The 18,644-nt window shown below is 49.2% G+C and overlaps 1 protein-coding gene across 4 annotated transcripts in view; it reads right to left on the reverse strand.

Annotated features, from left to right (window-relative positions):
- The window catches only part of IFT172 (intraflagellar transport 172), a 44,781-nt gene that overhangs the window by 5,767 nt on the left and 20,370 nt on the right, over positions 1–18,644 (reverse strand). For 2 of the 4 annotated variants that reach the window (XM_064448483.1, XM_064448485.1), the window contains exons 16-42: positions 17,839–18,006; positions 17,331–17,467; positions 16,386–16,493; positions 15,788–15,872; positions 15,363–15,455; positions 14,966–15,043; positions 14,322–14,570; positions 12,439–12,517; positions 11,930–12,050; positions 11,388–11,532; positions 11,222–11,311; positions 10,702–10,799; positions 9,686–9,821; positions 9,490–9,606; positions 8,732–8,874; positions 7,961–8,054; positions 7,648–7,712; positions 7,339–7,519; positions 6,692–6,801; positions 6,119–6,248; positions 5,411–5,509; positions 4,955–5,064; positions 4,368–4,434; positions 3,988–4,074; positions 1,930–2,046; positions 1,376–1,486; positions 452–571 (exon numbers count right to left, since the gene is read on the reverse strand). In XM_064448483.1, coding sequence (XP_064304553.1) covers positions 452–571; positions 1,376–1,486; positions 1,930–2,046; positions 3,988–4,074; positions 4,368–4,434; positions 4,955–5,064; positions 5,411–5,509; positions 6,119–6,248; positions 6,692–6,801; positions 7,339–7,519; positions 7,648–7,712; positions 7,961–8,054; positions 8,732–8,874; positions 9,490–9,606; positions 9,686–9,821; positions 10,702–10,799; positions 11,222–11,311; positions 11,388–11,532; positions 11,930–12,050; positions 12,439–12,517; positions 14,322–14,570; positions 14,966–15,043; positions 15,363–15,455; positions 15,788–15,872; positions 16,386–16,493; positions 17,331–17,467; positions 17,839–18,006 — 3,138 coding nt within the window. Of the gene's footprint in view, positions 1–451; positions 572–1,375; positions 1,487–1,509; positions 1,788–1,929; positions 2,047–3,987; positions 4,075–4,367; positions 4,435–4,954; positions 5,065–5,410; positions 5,510–6,118; positions 6,249–6,691; positions 6,802–7,338; positions 7,520–7,647; positions 7,713–7,960; positions 8,055–8,731; positions 8,875–9,489; positions 9,607–9,685; positions 9,822–10,701; positions 10,800–11,221; positions 11,312–11,387; positions 11,533–11,929; positions 12,051–12,438; positions 12,518–14,321; positions 14,571–14,965; positions 15,044–15,362; positions 15,456–15,787; positions 15,873–16,385; positions 16,494–17,330; positions 17,468–17,838; positions 18,007–18,644 lie in introns of those variants that run through there. The other 2 variants (XM_064448484.1, XM_064448486.1) reach the window with 2 other exon arrangements.

Consider the following 18,644-nt stretch of genomic DNA (forward strand, 5'->3'; position numbering starts at 1 on the left):
CACACAGCCCCATGAGCTCCCAAAGCCTTGCGCAAAGCCAATCTGCTCTCAAGACCATGTGTGAAGCCCAGCAGCTCTCATGGCCCAGGGCAGTTGAGGAGGAAGCAACGCCTCTCCTGGGAAGACCACATTTTTGTGTGATCCCTAAATTCCTAATGGTGCCTCTGCTCTCACAAGTCATGCTGAGCATATGGATCAACCTCCCACTGGTTTACATCTCAGCCTTGGTGGCTGGGGCAGGTCTCACTGTAAGAAGTCAGAGAAGACTATCTCCAGTTCTACCCGCTAGTGCCGGGCTCCCAGATCACTATAGTCCCATTCTCATGCATCCATGATGTGTAAGTGATCCACGAAGTGCAATAGTGAACTATGGATAGCCCTGAGCCTGCACGTCCCCACAGGGTTCTGCACTCAGGGTGGTGACCTGGCAAAGGAACTTCAAAAACCTTACCAGTTGCTTCACACCCTGAGCAGCGGAGCGGGTGGCATAGTAATGAGAGATCAGCAGCATTGTTTCAAACTCTTCATGTGCTGGAGTGTTTGCTTCACTTGACTTCACTAAGTTTTCACACTGAAGAAGAGACAAGGAGAGTAATTCAGAATATGAGAGCACAAGGGTACTCTTCATCCATTTGAGCCCAGGGAAAAGTTGGGAGAGAGAATGATTTGAAATATCCAGGTACTTCTGGGGACTGCGAAAGGGCTGGGCCTTGGGTGCCCTGGGTCCTACAGAGTGCTGAGTGGAGGAGGCTGTGTGAAAAGGGGAGAGCCATCCTGCAACAACAGGCAGCATTGGAAGCAGGGGTGAGTTTGGATGGACAAAGGGGTATTTGTGGATCTTGTTTGTGCTAGAGGTGGCTATTTGTGGGACAGAAACAGAGAAGAGGCGATCATGGGCTCTGGCTGAGGTATTCTGGGACAGGGAAGAAGGAGCAGAAGGCTCTAAGCATCTCTGGGGAGATGGAGAGGACTCTTACTTTCCAGGTGCAGCAGTTCTGTGTTTTCCCTAGGTCCTTGCCTGACCCAGGCTGCTGAATATGAGCGTAAGATGAGAAGTGGGCATGTTGTGACAGGATCCCATGTAGCAGTGACACAGCAAGCTCTGCAAGTGCTGATTTCCAGACCCACTTCTAGGCTTTGGCCTTGAGTGCAGGGTCATCTTCTTCCCTGACTTCTTTTGCCCAGCTATGTCTGCTTCACAGGATCCTGTTGTTCTGCTGTCCCCATTGTGGACATTTCCCCATTTTCCCTTGGCCTGTGTTCTACAAATACTGCCCATCTCACCTGGCTAGAGACTGGCTCGTCTTTCTCCCCTGCTAGGAGCCACCAGGGTGTTGGAGTTCAACAGGCAGCGGTAGCCACAGCCCACACTCACCAGATGGAAGAGAACATCACGCAGATCAGCCCAGCTGGAGTAGGCCTCGGCACAATTCATGCCAGATGCATTCACCATCTCCACGAAGAGACGCTTGTAGATGTTGAAATTCTGCAACAAAACAAGAGAGAAATCTCTGTCTGCCACAAAACAGAGGGACGGCAGCTCTGCACACAGGCTCCTGGAGCACACTGCTGCAGATTGCTGGTTGCAGGAGGTGCTACAGGACAGTCAGGGAAATGGGGAAGAATGCTTCCTTCAGCCGGTGCTCTCAGAGAGGCAAACATGGTTAATTTTATTCTGGACTTGGTGGTTAAGGTGTTACAAACAAATATAAATACTCAACTTCCCCCTTCTCCTTCCCTGGAGAATATGCCAGGAGATTGCCTTTAGTCGTCTAGCTGAGGAGCCTCTGGAATAATCCACAGCACAGTTGAAGTGGCTTTGACATGCTGAACACCTGGCAATCCCAGTTCTGGACTGGAAGCCTGACTCGTATAGCAAATCATAGCACGCTCTGGCAACTCACACTGGGATGATTCTGCCTTCATTACCTGTGGGTTGGCAGGTGCTCCATGGTGGACATACAGGCCCAGGGCTTTGTCCCAACTGCCGTCCCGGATGAGGTGGGTTGCATACAGAGCTACGTACTTGTGCAAGACTTTATAGTTCTGGAGAAGGCACACAGAAAGCAGTAGCATGAGATTCATGAAATAATCACTTGTCTCTTGATAGAGACAGTTTCATATCCGTGGACACACACCCATATGCCTGAGCCCCAAAAGGCGAGACTAGCTAATCAGAGACAGACTGCATGCAGCAGACCTGGCACACAGGCAGGGTTTTTGATTTGGGCTCCACTTGACACCTCTAATCCTGACTAGCTGATGCTGTGCTGATCCTTCCACACATAGAAATAAAACTGTTTTTCAGCTGTTCACCACTTGCCAAAGGAATACTGCCAAATACCTACAGGATGCAGTAGCTCCACAATGTGGCACCATGGGTACCAACTGTAAACCAGTCCTTAGTCTAATGAAAGAATGAACCAAACACTTTGTGGACTGAAGATGTTCATAATTTGCAAGGCTGCTCTAGTCCATTATTCAAATGCTGTCAGATCTCTGGGACCGGAGGCCTCCTTGGAGTGCTGCTCATACATGTGCTGATCACATAAACACTTTGCTGAGGACTGACTGTGGTTGGCCTTACAGAAATTCAACTGAGGAAAGACCTCAGCCTGTTTCACAGAGACTTAAACAGGGTAATGAGATGAAGAAGATGGCATAAAATGTGCAATCCTTTAAAAAAATGAGCGAGTGAAACAAGTTTGTTAAGCACAAGAGAGACCAGTGCCCCAGTGATATGACTAGAACTTGAACACCCAGATGCTGGTGAAACACTAGGTACAGGATAGTTTGGGATAAAGATTAAGTCTGGTATGTGACCTGTTTTGATAAATATAACTTTTTTCTGGTATAATCACTGGAGAACAGCTAAGTCAAAAGTCATGAAATTGTGCACTGGTCATGAAGCAAGGCTGTGCTGATGCTCTCTTAGAGGTATAAACAGACTAACATCTTCTTGGACTAAATGTGGTAGTGTTGTGTCCGGCTGACAATAAAAACTGATTAAGCCTTTACCATTCAATTGAGAGTGAAGTTATTCTTTATGGAAGAAGGTCAACACTGGTATCTCCAGATAATCAGAACATCAGCACAGAAGTCTCCAAGATAACAGTTACCACAACAAAGACCACTCATATCACCAGAGAAGCCTGAGTCAAAAAGAAATCAAGTTTACTGTAGTAGAGCCCAAACTCAGGTTACTGGGTTACTGCATTAGAAACAAAATTATAAAAACAGAGTACAAGTCATCACCAGTACTTGTCCAAGTTATCAGTGTTCGCCTGGCTGGTTAGCTGTGATGTCTCCACTAACTGCAGACTCCATTGCCAGGGGCTGCCCTGTTGCTCGATGTGAGGCAATACCTCACTTTGAAGAATCAACACCTGCCTCTAGTTTGGCTTCTTTATCAATAACCATTGAATCAATAACCAATCAATAACCACTGAATAAAAACAAACCCTCAAAGTAGATCCTGGTAATCTAATCTAGAGCTTTCTCCTCCTGTTACTGCACTGGAATCGCACTGTAAAACAGTTTCATTTTGCTTTTCTCCATTTTTATTACTCTGCTGAGGTAATTTGCTAGTTTTAGGTCAGGAAAATGAAAAAAAAAATGTCAAATTTGCTTTCACAACAAGGATGTCTCATTTGTACTGACACCAGGCCTCTAAAGAATATGTAGAAAGGATTTCTTCTACAAGTCTCTTTGTTTCCACGGTACCAATTACTTCCAGCCCAAACAACTCATTTAGCTTTTTCTAATGCTCCATTAATCGCAAAATTTAAGCCAATATGCTTCTGGGTTCTAGCGTTTCCTTCTAGGCCAAGATGGGTACAGCGGAGAGGTGTTTTCTGAGCTGCTGCAGTGTCCCCCCACGCTCCCCACAGAAATGACTGCTTTTCCCTGCCCACTCATTCCTGCAGCCCCTGCTTCAGAGAGCCAGGACCCCACGTGTGCCTCCTGAGGGCTCATACAGGCACTCACCTGCTTAGCTGCAACCTCCAGGCACTTCTCCCATTGCTCTCGCTCTGCATACATATCCAAAGCAGCCATGACATCTATTCCTACCAGCTGGGGATGGAAATAACCATAAATTCACTGTGTGGGCAAGGTTTCCTACCAGCATCAAGGCAGGCAACATCCCACCCAGGTCTCTTCTTTGCATACACACAGTCCCTCCCGTCCTATGGGATGGACGCACAGATCCAGTGTAACCCATCCGGTATGCAGAAACCATAACTCACAGGCACATACAGACTCCTCACCTGTGGGCACATTGAGGCTAAAGCCCCATGAGAAAGGCCCTAAGGATCTGTGCAGGTCCTGACATTACTCCGAGCCTGTGATACATCCCAAATACGTACCGAATCTACCTTTCCTTGGTTCTTTAAATACTCCTTGTAACGCTGGTCCACATACTCCTCTGACCTACTGGGTAGAAAGAATCTCAATAGGCAGCAAGGCTAATAGTGTCTTGCGTCAGTGCAGAGGCCGGATTCAACTTTGTCTACTTTGGGAAAAAGAGGACTTACAGCTGTGCCGTGTCTTTCTGGCCTGCTGCTGGGAGTACAGGTAGAAAGGGAAAGAAGGGGTCTAGGCAGCTCTTTGCAATACGATGTGTGAGGAGAGAAAGGGATCACCGGACTTTCAGAAGGAAATGCATGCACAAGGTTGTGTGTATGGGAAGGGGAGATAGGGATGGGACAAAAGAGGTTAATGATTTCCATGGGATGTGTGGCAACAGAGAATTGTCCCAGGTTTCACAATAAATGTCACAATTGGTAAATGGCTTGGGAAGGGCAGCTATGGAGAATGTGCCCTTTCGAGCTTGGGAAGGCCACTGTGGGGAGAACCCAGGGAACTTCAGGTCAGCAGGATAGGACAGGACAAGGGATCATCTGCGGTGGGAGAGGGAGCAGGAAGAGTACGATTTCAGAAGTTCAGGGCTTACCTGGGGTCCAACTCCTTAGCAATGCGCTTGGCTTTGCTCCACTCCTCCCCTTCAATAAAGGCGTCAATAGCTTCTTGGATGAGGTCCAAGCTGAGGTAGAGTTCAGCTGCCTGCAGGGCCAGAGACAGTCCCATGGGAGATGAAACCCCAAGGGCACCCTGCAGCCCAGGCTGGAGCTGGTGCTGTTGGAGGTGACCAGCACACAGCAACAACAGAAAGCCTCCCCCCAAAAGACAACTCCCTTCTCTGCTTCCTGCCTCCTCCCGAGGCCTGCCTCTATCCCAGGACTTTATGCTTTCCCCTCCATCCTCCTCCTTGAGAACTCTGTGCTGCCTAACTCTGGAGAGGGCCATCCACCCGTTACCCCAGGATGTGACTTGGCCTCCTTCCCTTGGATAGAGCTCTCCCTTCCTACGATACTGCTTCAGTAGTCTAGGGGCAGGAGCCAGCCCTCACCGCACTGTATTTCTTCATGGCCACCAGCTGAGGAGCCACAGTCCGTGTCACCTCCATGCTCTGTGACTGACCCAAGAATTTAATGGCCAACTCAGCAGCCTGTGAAGAGAAACTGTCATCAGCACAAGTGATAAGAGCTGTCTGAGAGAGGGATGAAGCTGGGAAGAGCTCAGTCCTAGCTAAAAGACTGAGAGTCAGGAGCACTTGAACTCTGGGGGAAGGGGAGAAGAAATGACAGCCCACTTCAGCAATTCAGAGAAGCAAAGCCCAGCTACTTTCACACATGGGAGAAGATCAGACAAGGACATAATTGTTGCTGAAGCTGGTACAAGGGCACAGGTATGAGTGAAAAGAACACAACCCAAAGGCTGGTGGACATGGACCATGAGAAGAAGAAAGGACGCTCATCTAGCCAAGGTCTATGTCGTAAAGTCCGGCCCTTCAGTGCACGGAGATAAAGGCACAAAGACACCACCATGCTGCTGGAAGTGGTGCCAGAGCAAGGATGTCAGCGCAGTGCAGGATAAGCACACAGCCCATCACAGCTCAAGAGAATGGCCACGAAGGCTTTCAGGCCCTGCGGTCACTGGAGCCTGCAGATCCTCTCGTGCCCTGCAGTGATTGAGGTATTTCTGGGATGCACTGCAGGTTGTAGGAGACCTCCTAGACAGCAGAGTAGATGAAGGGAATCATAGCTCCTGACTGTACCTTCAGCAAGCACTTCTCCATCAGGCCACTGTTGCTGGGGTCCCGCACCTTCAGATAGCAGTCCACTGCCCTGGCATATTCCCCAGCCTGCTCCCACTCCCGTGCCTGCTCCAGCAGCCCTTCTGTTCCTCTGCAGGGAGGAATGCAGGCTGTGAGCACGACTGGGATGCTACCACAGAGATCCTGTAGACAGTGAGTAGGGCATGAGCAGGGAGGTGCACAGCAGAGGTAAGTCAGGGACCTCAGAGAGGGCTGAGCATGTGACAAGGAATGCACACAGCCAGTGCCGAGGAGATAATTGATTAAGGACCATGGGGAGATGCACTGGTGGTACAGGAGACCTGGAAGATCTATAAGCGCCAAGACGACATCTGGGAGACCTTGGATAAGAAGAACAAGCCTGAAGTCTCCCAGAGAAGGGAGGAAAGATGTTAGGAAACATATGCAGGAAGAAGTCCAGAGTCCTCAAGAAGGAAACAACTGGATTTCAGGGATCTGGTCAGGCTGTATCTGTAAGGCCTAGAGGAAGAGCTACCTGTCTGTTCCCTGCAGCCTGACCACAGCATTCCTCACCTGGAGCCCTTCTTGGCAGCCTCCCTGCCGCACTCCTCCTGTAACTCTTCTAGCCGACTAGGCACGTATTCCTTGCAGATCCGCAGGGCCTCGCTCCACATGCCAGCCTCCTGCATAAGCACAATGGGGAGGAGAGATTTTCACCAGTTCACCAGGATCCCCCACAGTACGGGCATCACATAACACATCTAGCCTCTTGTGTCATCTTGCCAGAGGACCCACTGGAAGAAACAACCACAGCAGCACCACCCACTTCTTTCCTCCCCCAAAAAGGCACCTATGTCTATCCACTCACCCAGGCTACCTCAGGGGAAAGTGCTCATCCATCCTAGCCACCTCTGTGGAATGGGCACTTGCAGTCTCTAAAACCACCCACTCATGCTACCCCCAAGGACACCCACAGCCTTCTGGCAGGATACTTCCTCCCAGAGCTGAGAGCGCGCTAAGCTATGCTGTGAAATCTCTACCAGTTCAGCCTTCTAAGAGCAGGCCAGAATTAAGTTCTACTAGGAACCACCGAGTAAATGGTTTCTCTTTGGCTACTAACCGGAGAGGGAGAGCTGGGAGATGGATTTCACTCCTCCTCCATCTAGACTGGGTTCTTGACCAGTGAGGAAGGCAATGATGTTGCTACAGACTACGTTTACCTTATAGTACTTTATTGCCAGCTCAGGTCTCTGTGCTCGCAGGAGGAAGGCCTCTGCTTTCTGGAACTCTCTCTGCTCAAAGGCAAAACGTGCCTGTCCCACAAGCACATCAGCCACGCTCTCTGGGTCATGAGCCTCAGCCACACGCTGTGCAGCGTCCCAGTTCTGGTTATGCACAAACCTGGGGGAATCAACACGAGGTGTAACAAGAAGGATGGCAAGGAGCAGACTGATGCTGGAGAAGCAACCAGGCTGGCATCATATGGGGAGAGGAGATGGCAGCAGGCCAGGATGGGGAAGGATACATACATCAGCACTGCCTCCTTGGGTTTCCCAGCTTTAATAAATTCTGCTTCAGCCTCTTCAAATTTGCCCTGGGAGAGTGGAAAGCATTTGCTTGCTTGCCTTCCTGCCCTGATACCATCACATGACCTCCTCTACTAAGGCAGAGTGGATTTATGAAACGAAGATGTATGTGGAAGCCTGGGGCTGTAATCATGGAGCCTTTTGGGTGAGCAGTGACTGCAGCCATAAAACACCCTGCTGCAGCAATCCTTAAGGAGAACTGTTCAATTACTTGAGTGACCAGGGAACTCCCACCTATTCCAGGGGGTAAAATTACCTCATCTTCTAGGAACATGGCATACTTTAAGTGGATCTCTGGCATCTTCTGCTTCATGGAGAGGCGGGCCAGTTCAAAAGCAAATTCAAAGACCCTGCATCAAAGAGAAAATGGGGTGAGAGCAGGACTATGTGCTATGAGGGCATGCCTTCATCAAGAGCAAGATATGAAGTAGAGCACAAGACACGGAGAGGAGAGAGTGGAATACAGACTGTCCCAAGTGAATGGGCGCTGACCATTCCTCCTGTTACTGACCAGAGAACAGGAGCTTTTAGAGTCCCCACTAACAAAATTCAGCTCCTTCACATTAGCTGTTAGTGCCAGAGGCCCTTGGTTCAACCCTAAGGGGAGATCACAAGGCTCCCAGGAGCCTAGTGATGTGAGATTGCTGCAGTGAATGGCAGTGCAGTCAGATGGCTGGTCAGGTGCAGAGTGGTGCCAAAACTCTTCTGGCAAGCAGTTACTTATGGTGACATGAGGAATACCTCCTCCCACGTTCAGAGGCTCTTATAAGGCTCCTGGCTGAGGCTAAAGGACAAACTGCTTTTGCCAGCCCAGCTCTGACTTGATATTTGAGAGACTAACAGGTGGTCAGGAAGTGGGATGTGTCAAGGAAGCGGAATGCCCGTCTGAAGAAGTACAGGTGTGGGGGAGAAGACATGCTGTGTCCCGGACCTGCAGCTATCATGTGCATACAGTTATCTTGGGCCGCCCCTTTTTTCTCAGGTGAGGCAGATGGCAGAGAAGTGCTGGGCTGATGGACCTGCTTACCCGCTGTCTGCCGCATGGTCAATGGCCATCTCCAGAAGTCCGAATTTACTGAGGAGTTTCACAGCTGCCTCTCCACCCAGGCTCTTTGCCCACATATAGGCCACGTGCTTATAGGAGTTTGCTCCCCCATGTGCCTTGGCCACCTATCCAAAGCAAAAAAACCAGAAGATCCCAATGCATCCATTTCATCTTCAGCAGGCTAGGCCAGGACTCCCCTCTCACACAATGCCTGTTGTCATAAGGGAGCACCAAAAATATCTGTTCTCTCCTCAGAAACCCTTCTGTAGCCACCACTGGACTGGGGAGAGTGAGACAAAAGCTTAAATGGCAGAGAGCAGAGAAGAGGCTGCTGCCTCCTTTGCACGGCCCATACTATTGTTAGGTCAGCAGAAGTGACCCCTGGCAATCTGTGCCCACCCTGGAGGGGAGCAGTGTTCGGGGGGGCTGCTACAGAGTGGCTATGGGCAGACCAAACCTACAGTTTGGTAGGTAGACCAAACCTGCAGTGGTTAGGAGCAGAGCAGTGCCTGGAGGAAGGCAGCGCTGCAAAGCGACTAGGGGTCATGCCCGGCTTTTTGGGTGCAGCGCTGCAGAGCAGCAGGCACAAGGGCCTCCAGTGCTGTGCCACATGCTGAAGCTAGGTAAGGTATGCCAAGTCTTCAAATTTTGTGGTGAATAGAGACAGAGCAGTTCTTGCCAGGATCCTGCAGTGAAAGCCTGATCCCTGCACAGCGGGATAGCTGTGAAGTGATTATTACCCTGTAAGCTTCCTCCCACATGTCGTTCACTCTGTACATGTTTACTGTGGCCTTCCAGTCCTTAGCTTCTAGGTAGTGGTACTCTGCCTCCTGTAAGCGTCCCTCTGCCTCCAGCTCCTGCAGTCAGAGGCAATGAGTTAGAGACAGTCTTGGCCCTGCTTGGCCTAGTTGGTCCCCTGCCATGAGATGTACTCACCTTGCCCAGGTGCAGGTGAGTATCGCTGAGTAAGTCCTTGTGGTACTTGGCCACTAGGCAAACCATCTCATCATACATCTTACACTTCTTGTACATGGTGATGGCCAAATCAGGTTCATTCACAGTGATATACAGCCTGGGAACACAAGCACATTCAAATGGCTCAGCCGAGGACATGACCAGTCCCTGCAGTCTCTCTGCAGCCTGCCCAGCTGCAGCCAGGTCCTGGGCACGCTGCCAAAAGACATGACCAGTGTGCAGCATGAGTGCTGTGGGCTGCAAGGCTGAACACTGCTTATATGGAGCTCTTCTGTTATGCCACCATCAGCTGCAGTAGAGCAAAGCTATTCCCTCCATCCTCACTTGTCAACCAGAGTTCTGACTTGGAGGGAAACTCTCAGCTTCTGTGACCTGTTCTCATATTGGCCTCCGACCTGAGGCTGTTAGTCCTGTTGGGATGGTAACATGACATCAGCTCAACTTACTCATATAGGCCAGCAAAAAGATTAATCCTAATGTGACCTCACCAGCTGTAATGCCCCCTGTTCACGCACAGGGCATCCTTGAGATCCGGTCCCATGTCATCAGATACACAGCTGTGTTTGTCCCTACACCTACTAACCTTATTGTGTTGTTATTAATCTAGAACTGACAACATTAGTAACCTGGATAGGAAATACTCCACTTTTCAGCTCTTATCCTCAGCTGACCATGACAGACCAGATGTAGCACTCTGCAGTAGGGAAAAGCCTTGCTATGTTTCCTCTGCTACAGGAGACAGCTGCACCCCACCTGGACCTCCTTTCTGTCCTGGTGGACAGATACATTAACAGTTAGTGACTTCTCTTCCTATGAACTCTGAAATATCAGCTATAGGTCTCCATGTGTGGAGAGAGTACCTCTGACCTTTTCAAACCATAGTCCCAAACTCTGCTCCACCCCAGAAAAGGGCTCTTCCTCACTACAGCCATTTTTTCAGGGCTCAGTCTTGCACCAGTACCAAGGAAGATGCTCACCTCTCTGCTTCTTTGTACTTGCCCTGCTTCTCCATCTCTTGGGCCTGGGTTATATAGAGCACAGACACATCTTCCTGACTCATACACTTGACTGCCAGCTGCCAAAAGAAACACACGTGTGAGAAACTACAGCGCACCGCAGAGCAATTTCTTGATACATAGTAGTGAAGAAGGGGAAAACCAATTTCCTTCCCATTACAAGCAGGTATACATGCTATATGCTCTGCAGAGAATGGGTAGTCATTTGTCACTGTGATCAAAGCCCGCAGGACCAACCCCCTTGGAGAGTGCTATCTGAGTCACGGGGCACCCCCACGAGGCTGCTGAAGCAGAGACAGGCACAGGCAGGATGTGAACACCAGGGACTGCCTTCTTGCTGGCTACTGGATGGCCCTGCGTGCGTCCCTTAGGAAGAATGCATGTTGATCGGGTACTGGTGCACAAGGCACCACCACCTCCTGATGACAGACATTTCACCAAGCGGGGTGAGGTCCCCAGAAGCTTTGGCTTCTGACTCTACCTTGTGAGCCTGTTCCCAGAGCCCAGCCTGTGTGTACATGTCAATGGCATCCTTGGTCTGGTCTCCTTTGATGTACAGCTCCTCTGCAACCTGTAAGGAAAAATGACCATACTCAGCAGTCCCAAGGGTCAGACAGAACAGCAACGACTGTGGTCTGTGGCCTCACCTGATACTCCTGCAAAGCTGCATAGTGCTGGGCAATCTTGAGGTAGTATTTGGCTGCTGTCTGTTTGTCCTGCAAGTCCAAAATGTAGATGGCCTTCTTCCACTGCCGGGCTCCCAAGGCTGCCTCAATGGCCTTAATCGAGCACCTAGCATCAAAACCACAGGTCTTTACAGTCAGCCAGCAGTTGTCTGTCTCCTCCAGCTGAGTTACGCCAGGGAGACCAAAGTGGTCTGCTGCATGATTATTCTTCTCTGGGTTAGAGCAGCAAACAAGATCTGAATCACTGGCAAAGCTACGGGGAAAGAGTGAAGAACTAGGAAGCAGGGAAGAGGAACCAGGGCTGAAAGACCTTGGGAGAGATGTGGGGAGGCATCCATGGTCAGGGTGAGCAGAGACTGCGCATAAGCACCAGGGGCACTGGCTAAGTGGGGTTGAGGGTACCTACTCAGGCAAAACCCCCTGCTGATTTAAGCAAACCATATGAACTTCATAGCTTGCCAGGTTACACTGCTGCTGGTTATACAGCCATCACCTGCCCCCACCTGGCTTCAATATAATGGTTAATAGCAGCATCCAGCTGTTTCTGCTGCACCAGATGGTCTCCCCAGGCCTCCTCCAGCTTCACAACTTCTGCGGGAAACGCCAGGCGAGCCAGCTCCACTGCTGTAAGGGGACATGATAGCTGTTATGCTGAATCCAGCAAGGAAGCAGAGCCGTGAGGCAAACATGGGCCTTGGATGGGGGGCAAAGGGAGGGCAATGGTGTCTCTCTAATCCACTCCAGCTCCAACGGGCTACCCAGCAATCTGTACCCTGTGGAGAGCTGGACCAAATCCATGCTGGTGCAACCAGCATGATCAAGGCCTCGGGAAGAGGGTCCTGTTCTGGGACTGTGTGTGCAGGTACAACTGTGTGAAAATACATACATTGAATGAGATGACACATGGAAGCTTCAGAGCATCTAGGCATCTCTGGGCTCATTTTGCCACCAGGCCAGAGTACCCAGGCTCCTGCTGGGGATGGGTGGGGAAGGAACATATTTAGCACCGTACCTTTCAGGAAGGCACTGCCCTTGCAATAGCACTCCAGAGCCTTCCGTGGGTTCCCAACCTTCTCAAACAGGTCTCCAGCCTAATGACAAATACAAACTGCCAGTTTCCAGAGCCACTATTTCCCCACACGTACCCTACACGTTCCCCATCACGTACCCTACACCAGCCCCATGTACAGAGCTTGACAGTCCTGCTGCACAGACTTCTCCATCAGCTATGCCTTCTCCACTAACCAAGAGCATGACGATGAAGGGAACTTCTAGGAAAGACTGCATGTGCTGAGACCATTGCCCTCTCTGCTGACTGACACACCCCAAGTGTTTTTCTGGGGTACCATCTTCTAACAAGATAAGAGTTTTTGAGACAACGTCCCTTCTCTGCACAGTGGCTGGTGCAGCAGCAGCCTTTTCTACGACCACAGCCCCTAAGAGCTCCGCTATGCAGATGATCATACAGGAGCCCTGAGCATGAGTAATGAAGGGAGAGGCTCAGCCTCTTGCAGCAGCAGGTTTGTACTCTGTAGGAAAGGGTGGCAGCCAACAGGGCTCAAAGCCTGTAGAACTTAGAACATAATATAAGAAAGGCCACCCTGGCAGACAAAGATTCATTCCCTTCAGTATTTGGATGGTGGCAAAAGTATACACCAGCCTTTCCTCCATTATATCGTCTCTGACAATCTGCACTGTAGAAGCGTCCGGTATTTGTGTCATGATGGCCTTGCATCATCACATTTAATGTTTTTTGACAGACTCTACCTCCATGATTTGTCTAATCACTTTTGGACCATTTATACTATTGGTAATAAAACACCTGGCAGCAACGAGTTCCCCAGTTACCCTTTCAGCTGAAGGCTTAAGAAAAGGTGACAGGTTTGGAAAATCACAAAATTCTCGTGGGTCAAAATGAAATGGTCAGAAAATGATAGAGGTAAAATGAGACTAGGCATATAGAATAGGCCAGCAAAAAGAAGTGGATTTTTCACACAACACATAACTGAACTGGATAACTCATAGCCAACATTGTAGATTAAAAAGTACAGATGGTTCAAACAATAATTTGACAAGTTCATGGAAGTAAAATCCATCAAGAGTTCTTAATCATAAAAATAAAACTATTCAGGTACACTGCAATCTGCAAACTGCTGGAAACCACAAAAGTACACTAGCAGAAGCATCATCTATGTTTGCCCACCCTGGTCTTTATATTCCTTTCTTAAACATCTGCAAGAGGCCACTGTTGTCCAGGATACCAAGCTGTACACTGCTCAGACTTAGCACTGTTTTCTTACATTAACATGATTATGTGCTGTGTGAAAAGTGTCCTTCTGTTTTAAAACTGTCACCTAATAATAAATAGTTACCAATTTTTTGTGTTATTAGACACAGAGAATAATCACTTCCCTTTTCTATGATATTCATAGCTCTACGGATGGTCTTTATCGCCTCCTTTGTTTTTCTTCCTTAGCTTTGCCATTTAGACTACCCTCATATGAAAGCTGTACCATCATTTTTATTCTATTATGAGGAAGCACTGTACATTTTCATAGTGATACCAGGTTTTCTGTTTGATTCACAACTCCTTTCCTGTTGGCTCCTACCTTCCCAAGGGCCTCCTCGACTGTTACTGAACACTCAGCTGATGTTTCAGAGACGTGTTGCCAATGAGTTGTGATCTTTTTCCTGAGTAATACCAGCAATTCTAGACCTCGCCTGTGTATAGTGGATGCAGTTAGGATTTCCTCCCAGTTGTTAACTGCAAATTTATCAACACAGAATTACATCTGCTGCTTTCCAGCTCCTTCCCCCTGTAACTCACAGATGCAGAGAGCAGCCTAAGAGCTTTGATGCCACTAAGAAGAAAGACCAATGGGCTGGGCCACTCACCTGCTCATAAAGTTCCCCCCTGATCAGTGCCGTGGAGACCCTATTGATGACATCGCCATTGGTCAGGAGCTCATCCCTGCTCGTGGCCAGCCGTGCTGCTTTGGCTGGCAGCCCTGCCCGCAGGTATAAGCTGATGGCTGCCAGGTAGTCGCCCTGTCCCTCTTGGACCTCCCCAGCCTTTTCTTCCTGCTGGGTGTCCAGCAGCCACTGGTAGTAACCCCGACACAACTTATCCAGCATCGGGTGTCCCTGTTGAGAAATACAGCATTGGTTGACGTGGGCAAGGCACGATGTCATCCTGCTCATCCTGCAGGCTCTGAACAGCTAGTTCATGGCACCAGACTCCTTGCTGCCCAGGTAAACTAAGCAACTGCAGTGAGCAGAAACCACAACGCCTGCCTGTGTACCACTGCATCATCCACTCTTTTCTAACAACCTAGATACTCCTAAACCCATTTCAGTAGCTTTTCTCCCTCACTATTCACCCAGGTCAGTGCTTACACCAATGCAACCTTCTTGGAGCCCTCCAAGCAGAAGCGAGGTCCTGATAGTCTCTGAAGAGAACCCAGACCTTGAATGGACTCCCAACCAGAAGTCTTATCAAGCAAGCCCAGCCCACAGTCTAGCGCAGCTATATTCTGTACCTTGGCTTCAGCAACCACGATGCATTCATCCCACATGTGCAGCTCCTGGTACATGTCCATGGCCTCCTCTGTGGCGTTCTGTGTCAGAGAGCAAAGTCTCAACCTGAACGTTCCATTAAGCAGGCACATTGCCACTGAGGTCTCACAGTGGGCAGGGTTAGATGTGCAGAAAACACTTGAAAAAGTGAACCATCCCTTTTACGTGAATATACATCCTCCCTCACCCTCTTCATGCACCTCAGGGTGATCCTACACCTTGGAACAAGAAATATCTCCTATTTCAGAGCAAAAACTCTTCTCCCAGGAATAAGCAACCTCTTCCTTTTTCGCATCAGGGAACAAATATCCCTGCTCAGAAATAAATGAGACCTTTTCTGCTCCTTGCTCTTTTACTCACTTGTTCCAGGAAGATCATCTCTGCCAGCTTGTAGTTCTTGTCTAGCATGGCCAAGCGGGCACGCACCAGATAATGGTCTGTACCATCCCCACCCTGCAGACAATATCAGTTAGCTCAATCAGTTTGCTGAGTGAAAGAATAGGCTCTGGAATGGTGCACAGGAGGTGACTGCAGGTGGGGTCTGTCATTACAGAAACCGAAGAAGACAGATGAGAACCACAGAAGTGACAAGATGGGTGCAATATGAAATGACTAGCCAGAAGAGGGACCTGGCAGGTGTGGATGAAGGATTATGTCAGCAGTTTCTACATGACCAGGTTCTAGTCTGTAGCAGGATACTGGTGATCATGGACACAGAAGATAAAGTGTATGGAAGTGTTTACAGGAAAGCAACTGCCCTGCACAGCTGAAAAAGTTTGACTCACATGCTCTTGAGCTGCCTGGTCAGCAATGGTATTGGTTTCATGCAGAAATCGAGCCTTTGCCACGTTGCCCAGAGCTGCAAAGCACCTGGAAAGAGCAAAGCATTTAGTCAGTCAATAACTGGGTTTTGTTGCCCACTTTGGGTCCAAGAAAAGCAAATCAGAACCTGGGCAGCAGACCCAGCTCTGCAAGCTGGCGAGGTGAGGTAGCCCTGCTTCAAGAGAAGGATTTTGCCAAGACCCATGTTCAGATGTGCCCTCTAGCATCCCTTCATGGGATCAGCCATGGGCATAAATAGTGCGCATGCTTCACTTCCCATGCTTCAGAGATGTGCTGAGCTTGTCCATGTTTGTCAGCTCCCTGAAGACATCAGCAAAAATTTTTGCTACAGAGTGATGTCTCCCCATCCCCAGTTCTAGCATTACCCTCTAGGATGAAAGGGAGAAGCCATTGCCTGGAATAGAGAACACTTAATTCTTCAGTGCAGTGAATCTTCCAGGCCACACAGAAAGTCACAATTTTAGTTAGACCCTGGTTTCTGTGAGGGGTTCAGCAAAGAGAGTGTTTCAGCCAGAAAGATGTTATAGCTTCTTCCTGTACCTCTCTGCAACGTGCAGCTGTCTAGCTTCCAAAGCCAGTCTGCTTAGGGTCTTCCACATGGCTTCTGTCTCTGTGGACATTTCCAGTGTCTCCAAAAACGCAGTAGCCCTTGGGACAGAGAGATTTGCAGACTTTCAGTAACAGAATAGAAGAGCCCTCTGAGGAGAATCCTGGGCTGAGACAGGAGCTTCCTAACAAGAGTTGCGCCGAAAACAAAGCAAGCTTTGTGCGACCAGTTCTGAAGAGGATTGTGTAACGCAGGGCCTGACACATCAGGGAAAAGTTCAGCGATGCGGGCGATCCCTATCCAGGCTAAGGTACTTAGAGGCATATGGTCACCAGAAGGCTGTAGCAGTGTGGGGCTAGTCCAAAGTGTTGTGCCTGAAGTAAGCCCCTGGTGCAAAGTCTCTTAAGTGGTATCAGTGCTATGACCATGTGAAATTTTCTTCCGTCGTCAATTTTAAAGTCCTAGAACAATGTCAGCCATGCCCAGGTCGCTGCCATGACTGCTTCAGGCAGTCAGTTTTTACTCTGCACAGCTCCTGAATATTTTCATGACACTGTCGCCATCCCTGGAGGGGCACCAGCAAGAGTGCTTGAGTACCCCTTCACATCTGGCTGCTATGGAAGACATGCTTATTCACTGCAGTTAAGTGAAAACTGCCTTCAGTGAATTTCTGTCAGTGTCAACGGGACCAGACTGGCCAGTTTTGTGCAACAGAGTTTGAAACCACAGAGCTGTGGGGATGAAAAAACTGAATATTCACTCCTGAAGGACTCTGCTGCACACTATAGCCAGACCTGGCACCAACATCATGCTCGGAGCCTAAACTTCAACTCTGTGTGGAAAGCTGTGCTGCTGTAGTTCGTGGATTGCTGACACTGAGATGTCTGTTACGTGAAGCGGGCTGCCTGCCATCACCATGAGGTGTATCTAGCACTTACCTGTGATAATCACCATCATCAATGGCAGTTCCAAACTCTATGAGGCCTTCATCCAGGGTGTAGGACACAGTGTTCACCCCTTCAGATACTATCACTTCAGTCTTTCCATCATTCCGTTCCAAGTCTACAATATCCCCCTAGAAAGAGTACCAGATATCAACACTCCCATGGTCTCCTAAAGTATGTGGGGTAGCAGGGATGTGAGGGACAGCACTGTGACAGCTCTGCTGATTTAATTCCTGCTGAATGAGCTCATACCAAGCAGATGTCATCCTTATCTCACCAGAGGGAAGGCAAAAGCCACTGAACAACTCTTTGGTGTATTAACTGCCTCCATCTTCTGCCAGAAATGCCTGCCACAAAGCTGACAGATGAGCTCATATTTTGTCCAGGAGAAACTAGCAGCTCCGTCTGTCTCCCTTCCACAACACTACCCTGACTATTCCCACACAGGTGAGCAAGAAGTCACAGAAACTGCTAGAGGTAATCAAAGTCTCCAGAGTTTTACCTTCAGAGGAAACATGGTGACTCGCTCTGGAGCATCAATGTTATACCAAATGCAGAGGCTGTTTCTGTTCTGGGCCACCACCACATCACTGCCTGGGACCCACTGCACATAGGAGCAATAGTTCAAAATGGTAGTCTTGGTGCTGCTTTCAATGTCATAGAGCTGCAGCTAGAGGGGGGAAGAGGAGAAAAAGGCTAAGCTGGTCCCATGGCTGGGCTGCTAGGTCACGTGAACACGGTAGGAACATCTGAGAAAGCATCTTGTAAACAGTTATTACCAACCAGGAACCAGACGTCTTCCAAGATACGTAACCCACACTTCCACACTGTTATTTACACACATCACCCTTGCAGTATTCTAAGCAGCATGCTCAGATCCTGCCTTCCTTATTGCTACGCACATAAGTATATAAACCAGAATATGCCTTGTGCTACTTCAGTTCCCTCGGTTGCAGAGCTGGAACAGAACAGCCTCTTAAGTCCTTCATGCAAACAAACTGGGGGACCAAGAAGGGCCTTCCTCTGCAGTTCTGGGCTGAACTGTCCATCCTGGGTGAAGTCCTATTGCAAGAACTGTTGCCAGCAAGGTGAGAGGGTGTTTGTAGAAAATACTGCCCTGAAACAAACCTGACAATTTGGAAGGTGTAACCTGCACGTGGCATAACAAAGATGTATGATGCCTTGTAGCTTCAAAGTCCTAGGCTGTCTCTGCTCCTCGTCATAATTGTCCTCACATAGCAGAGATGAGAAAAAGAAGAGAGAATTGTGCTACTCTCACGATATACCAGTGAAAAGAGACCAAGAAAG

Source organism: Phalacrocorax carbo, chromosome 3, assembly GCF_963921805.1.
Source record: "Phalacrocorax carbo chromosome 3, bPhaCar2.1, whole genome shotgun sequence".
NCBI classification, from domain to species: Eukaryota; Metazoa; Chordata; class Aves; order Suliformes; family Phalacrocoracidae; genus Phalacrocorax; species Phalacrocorax carbo.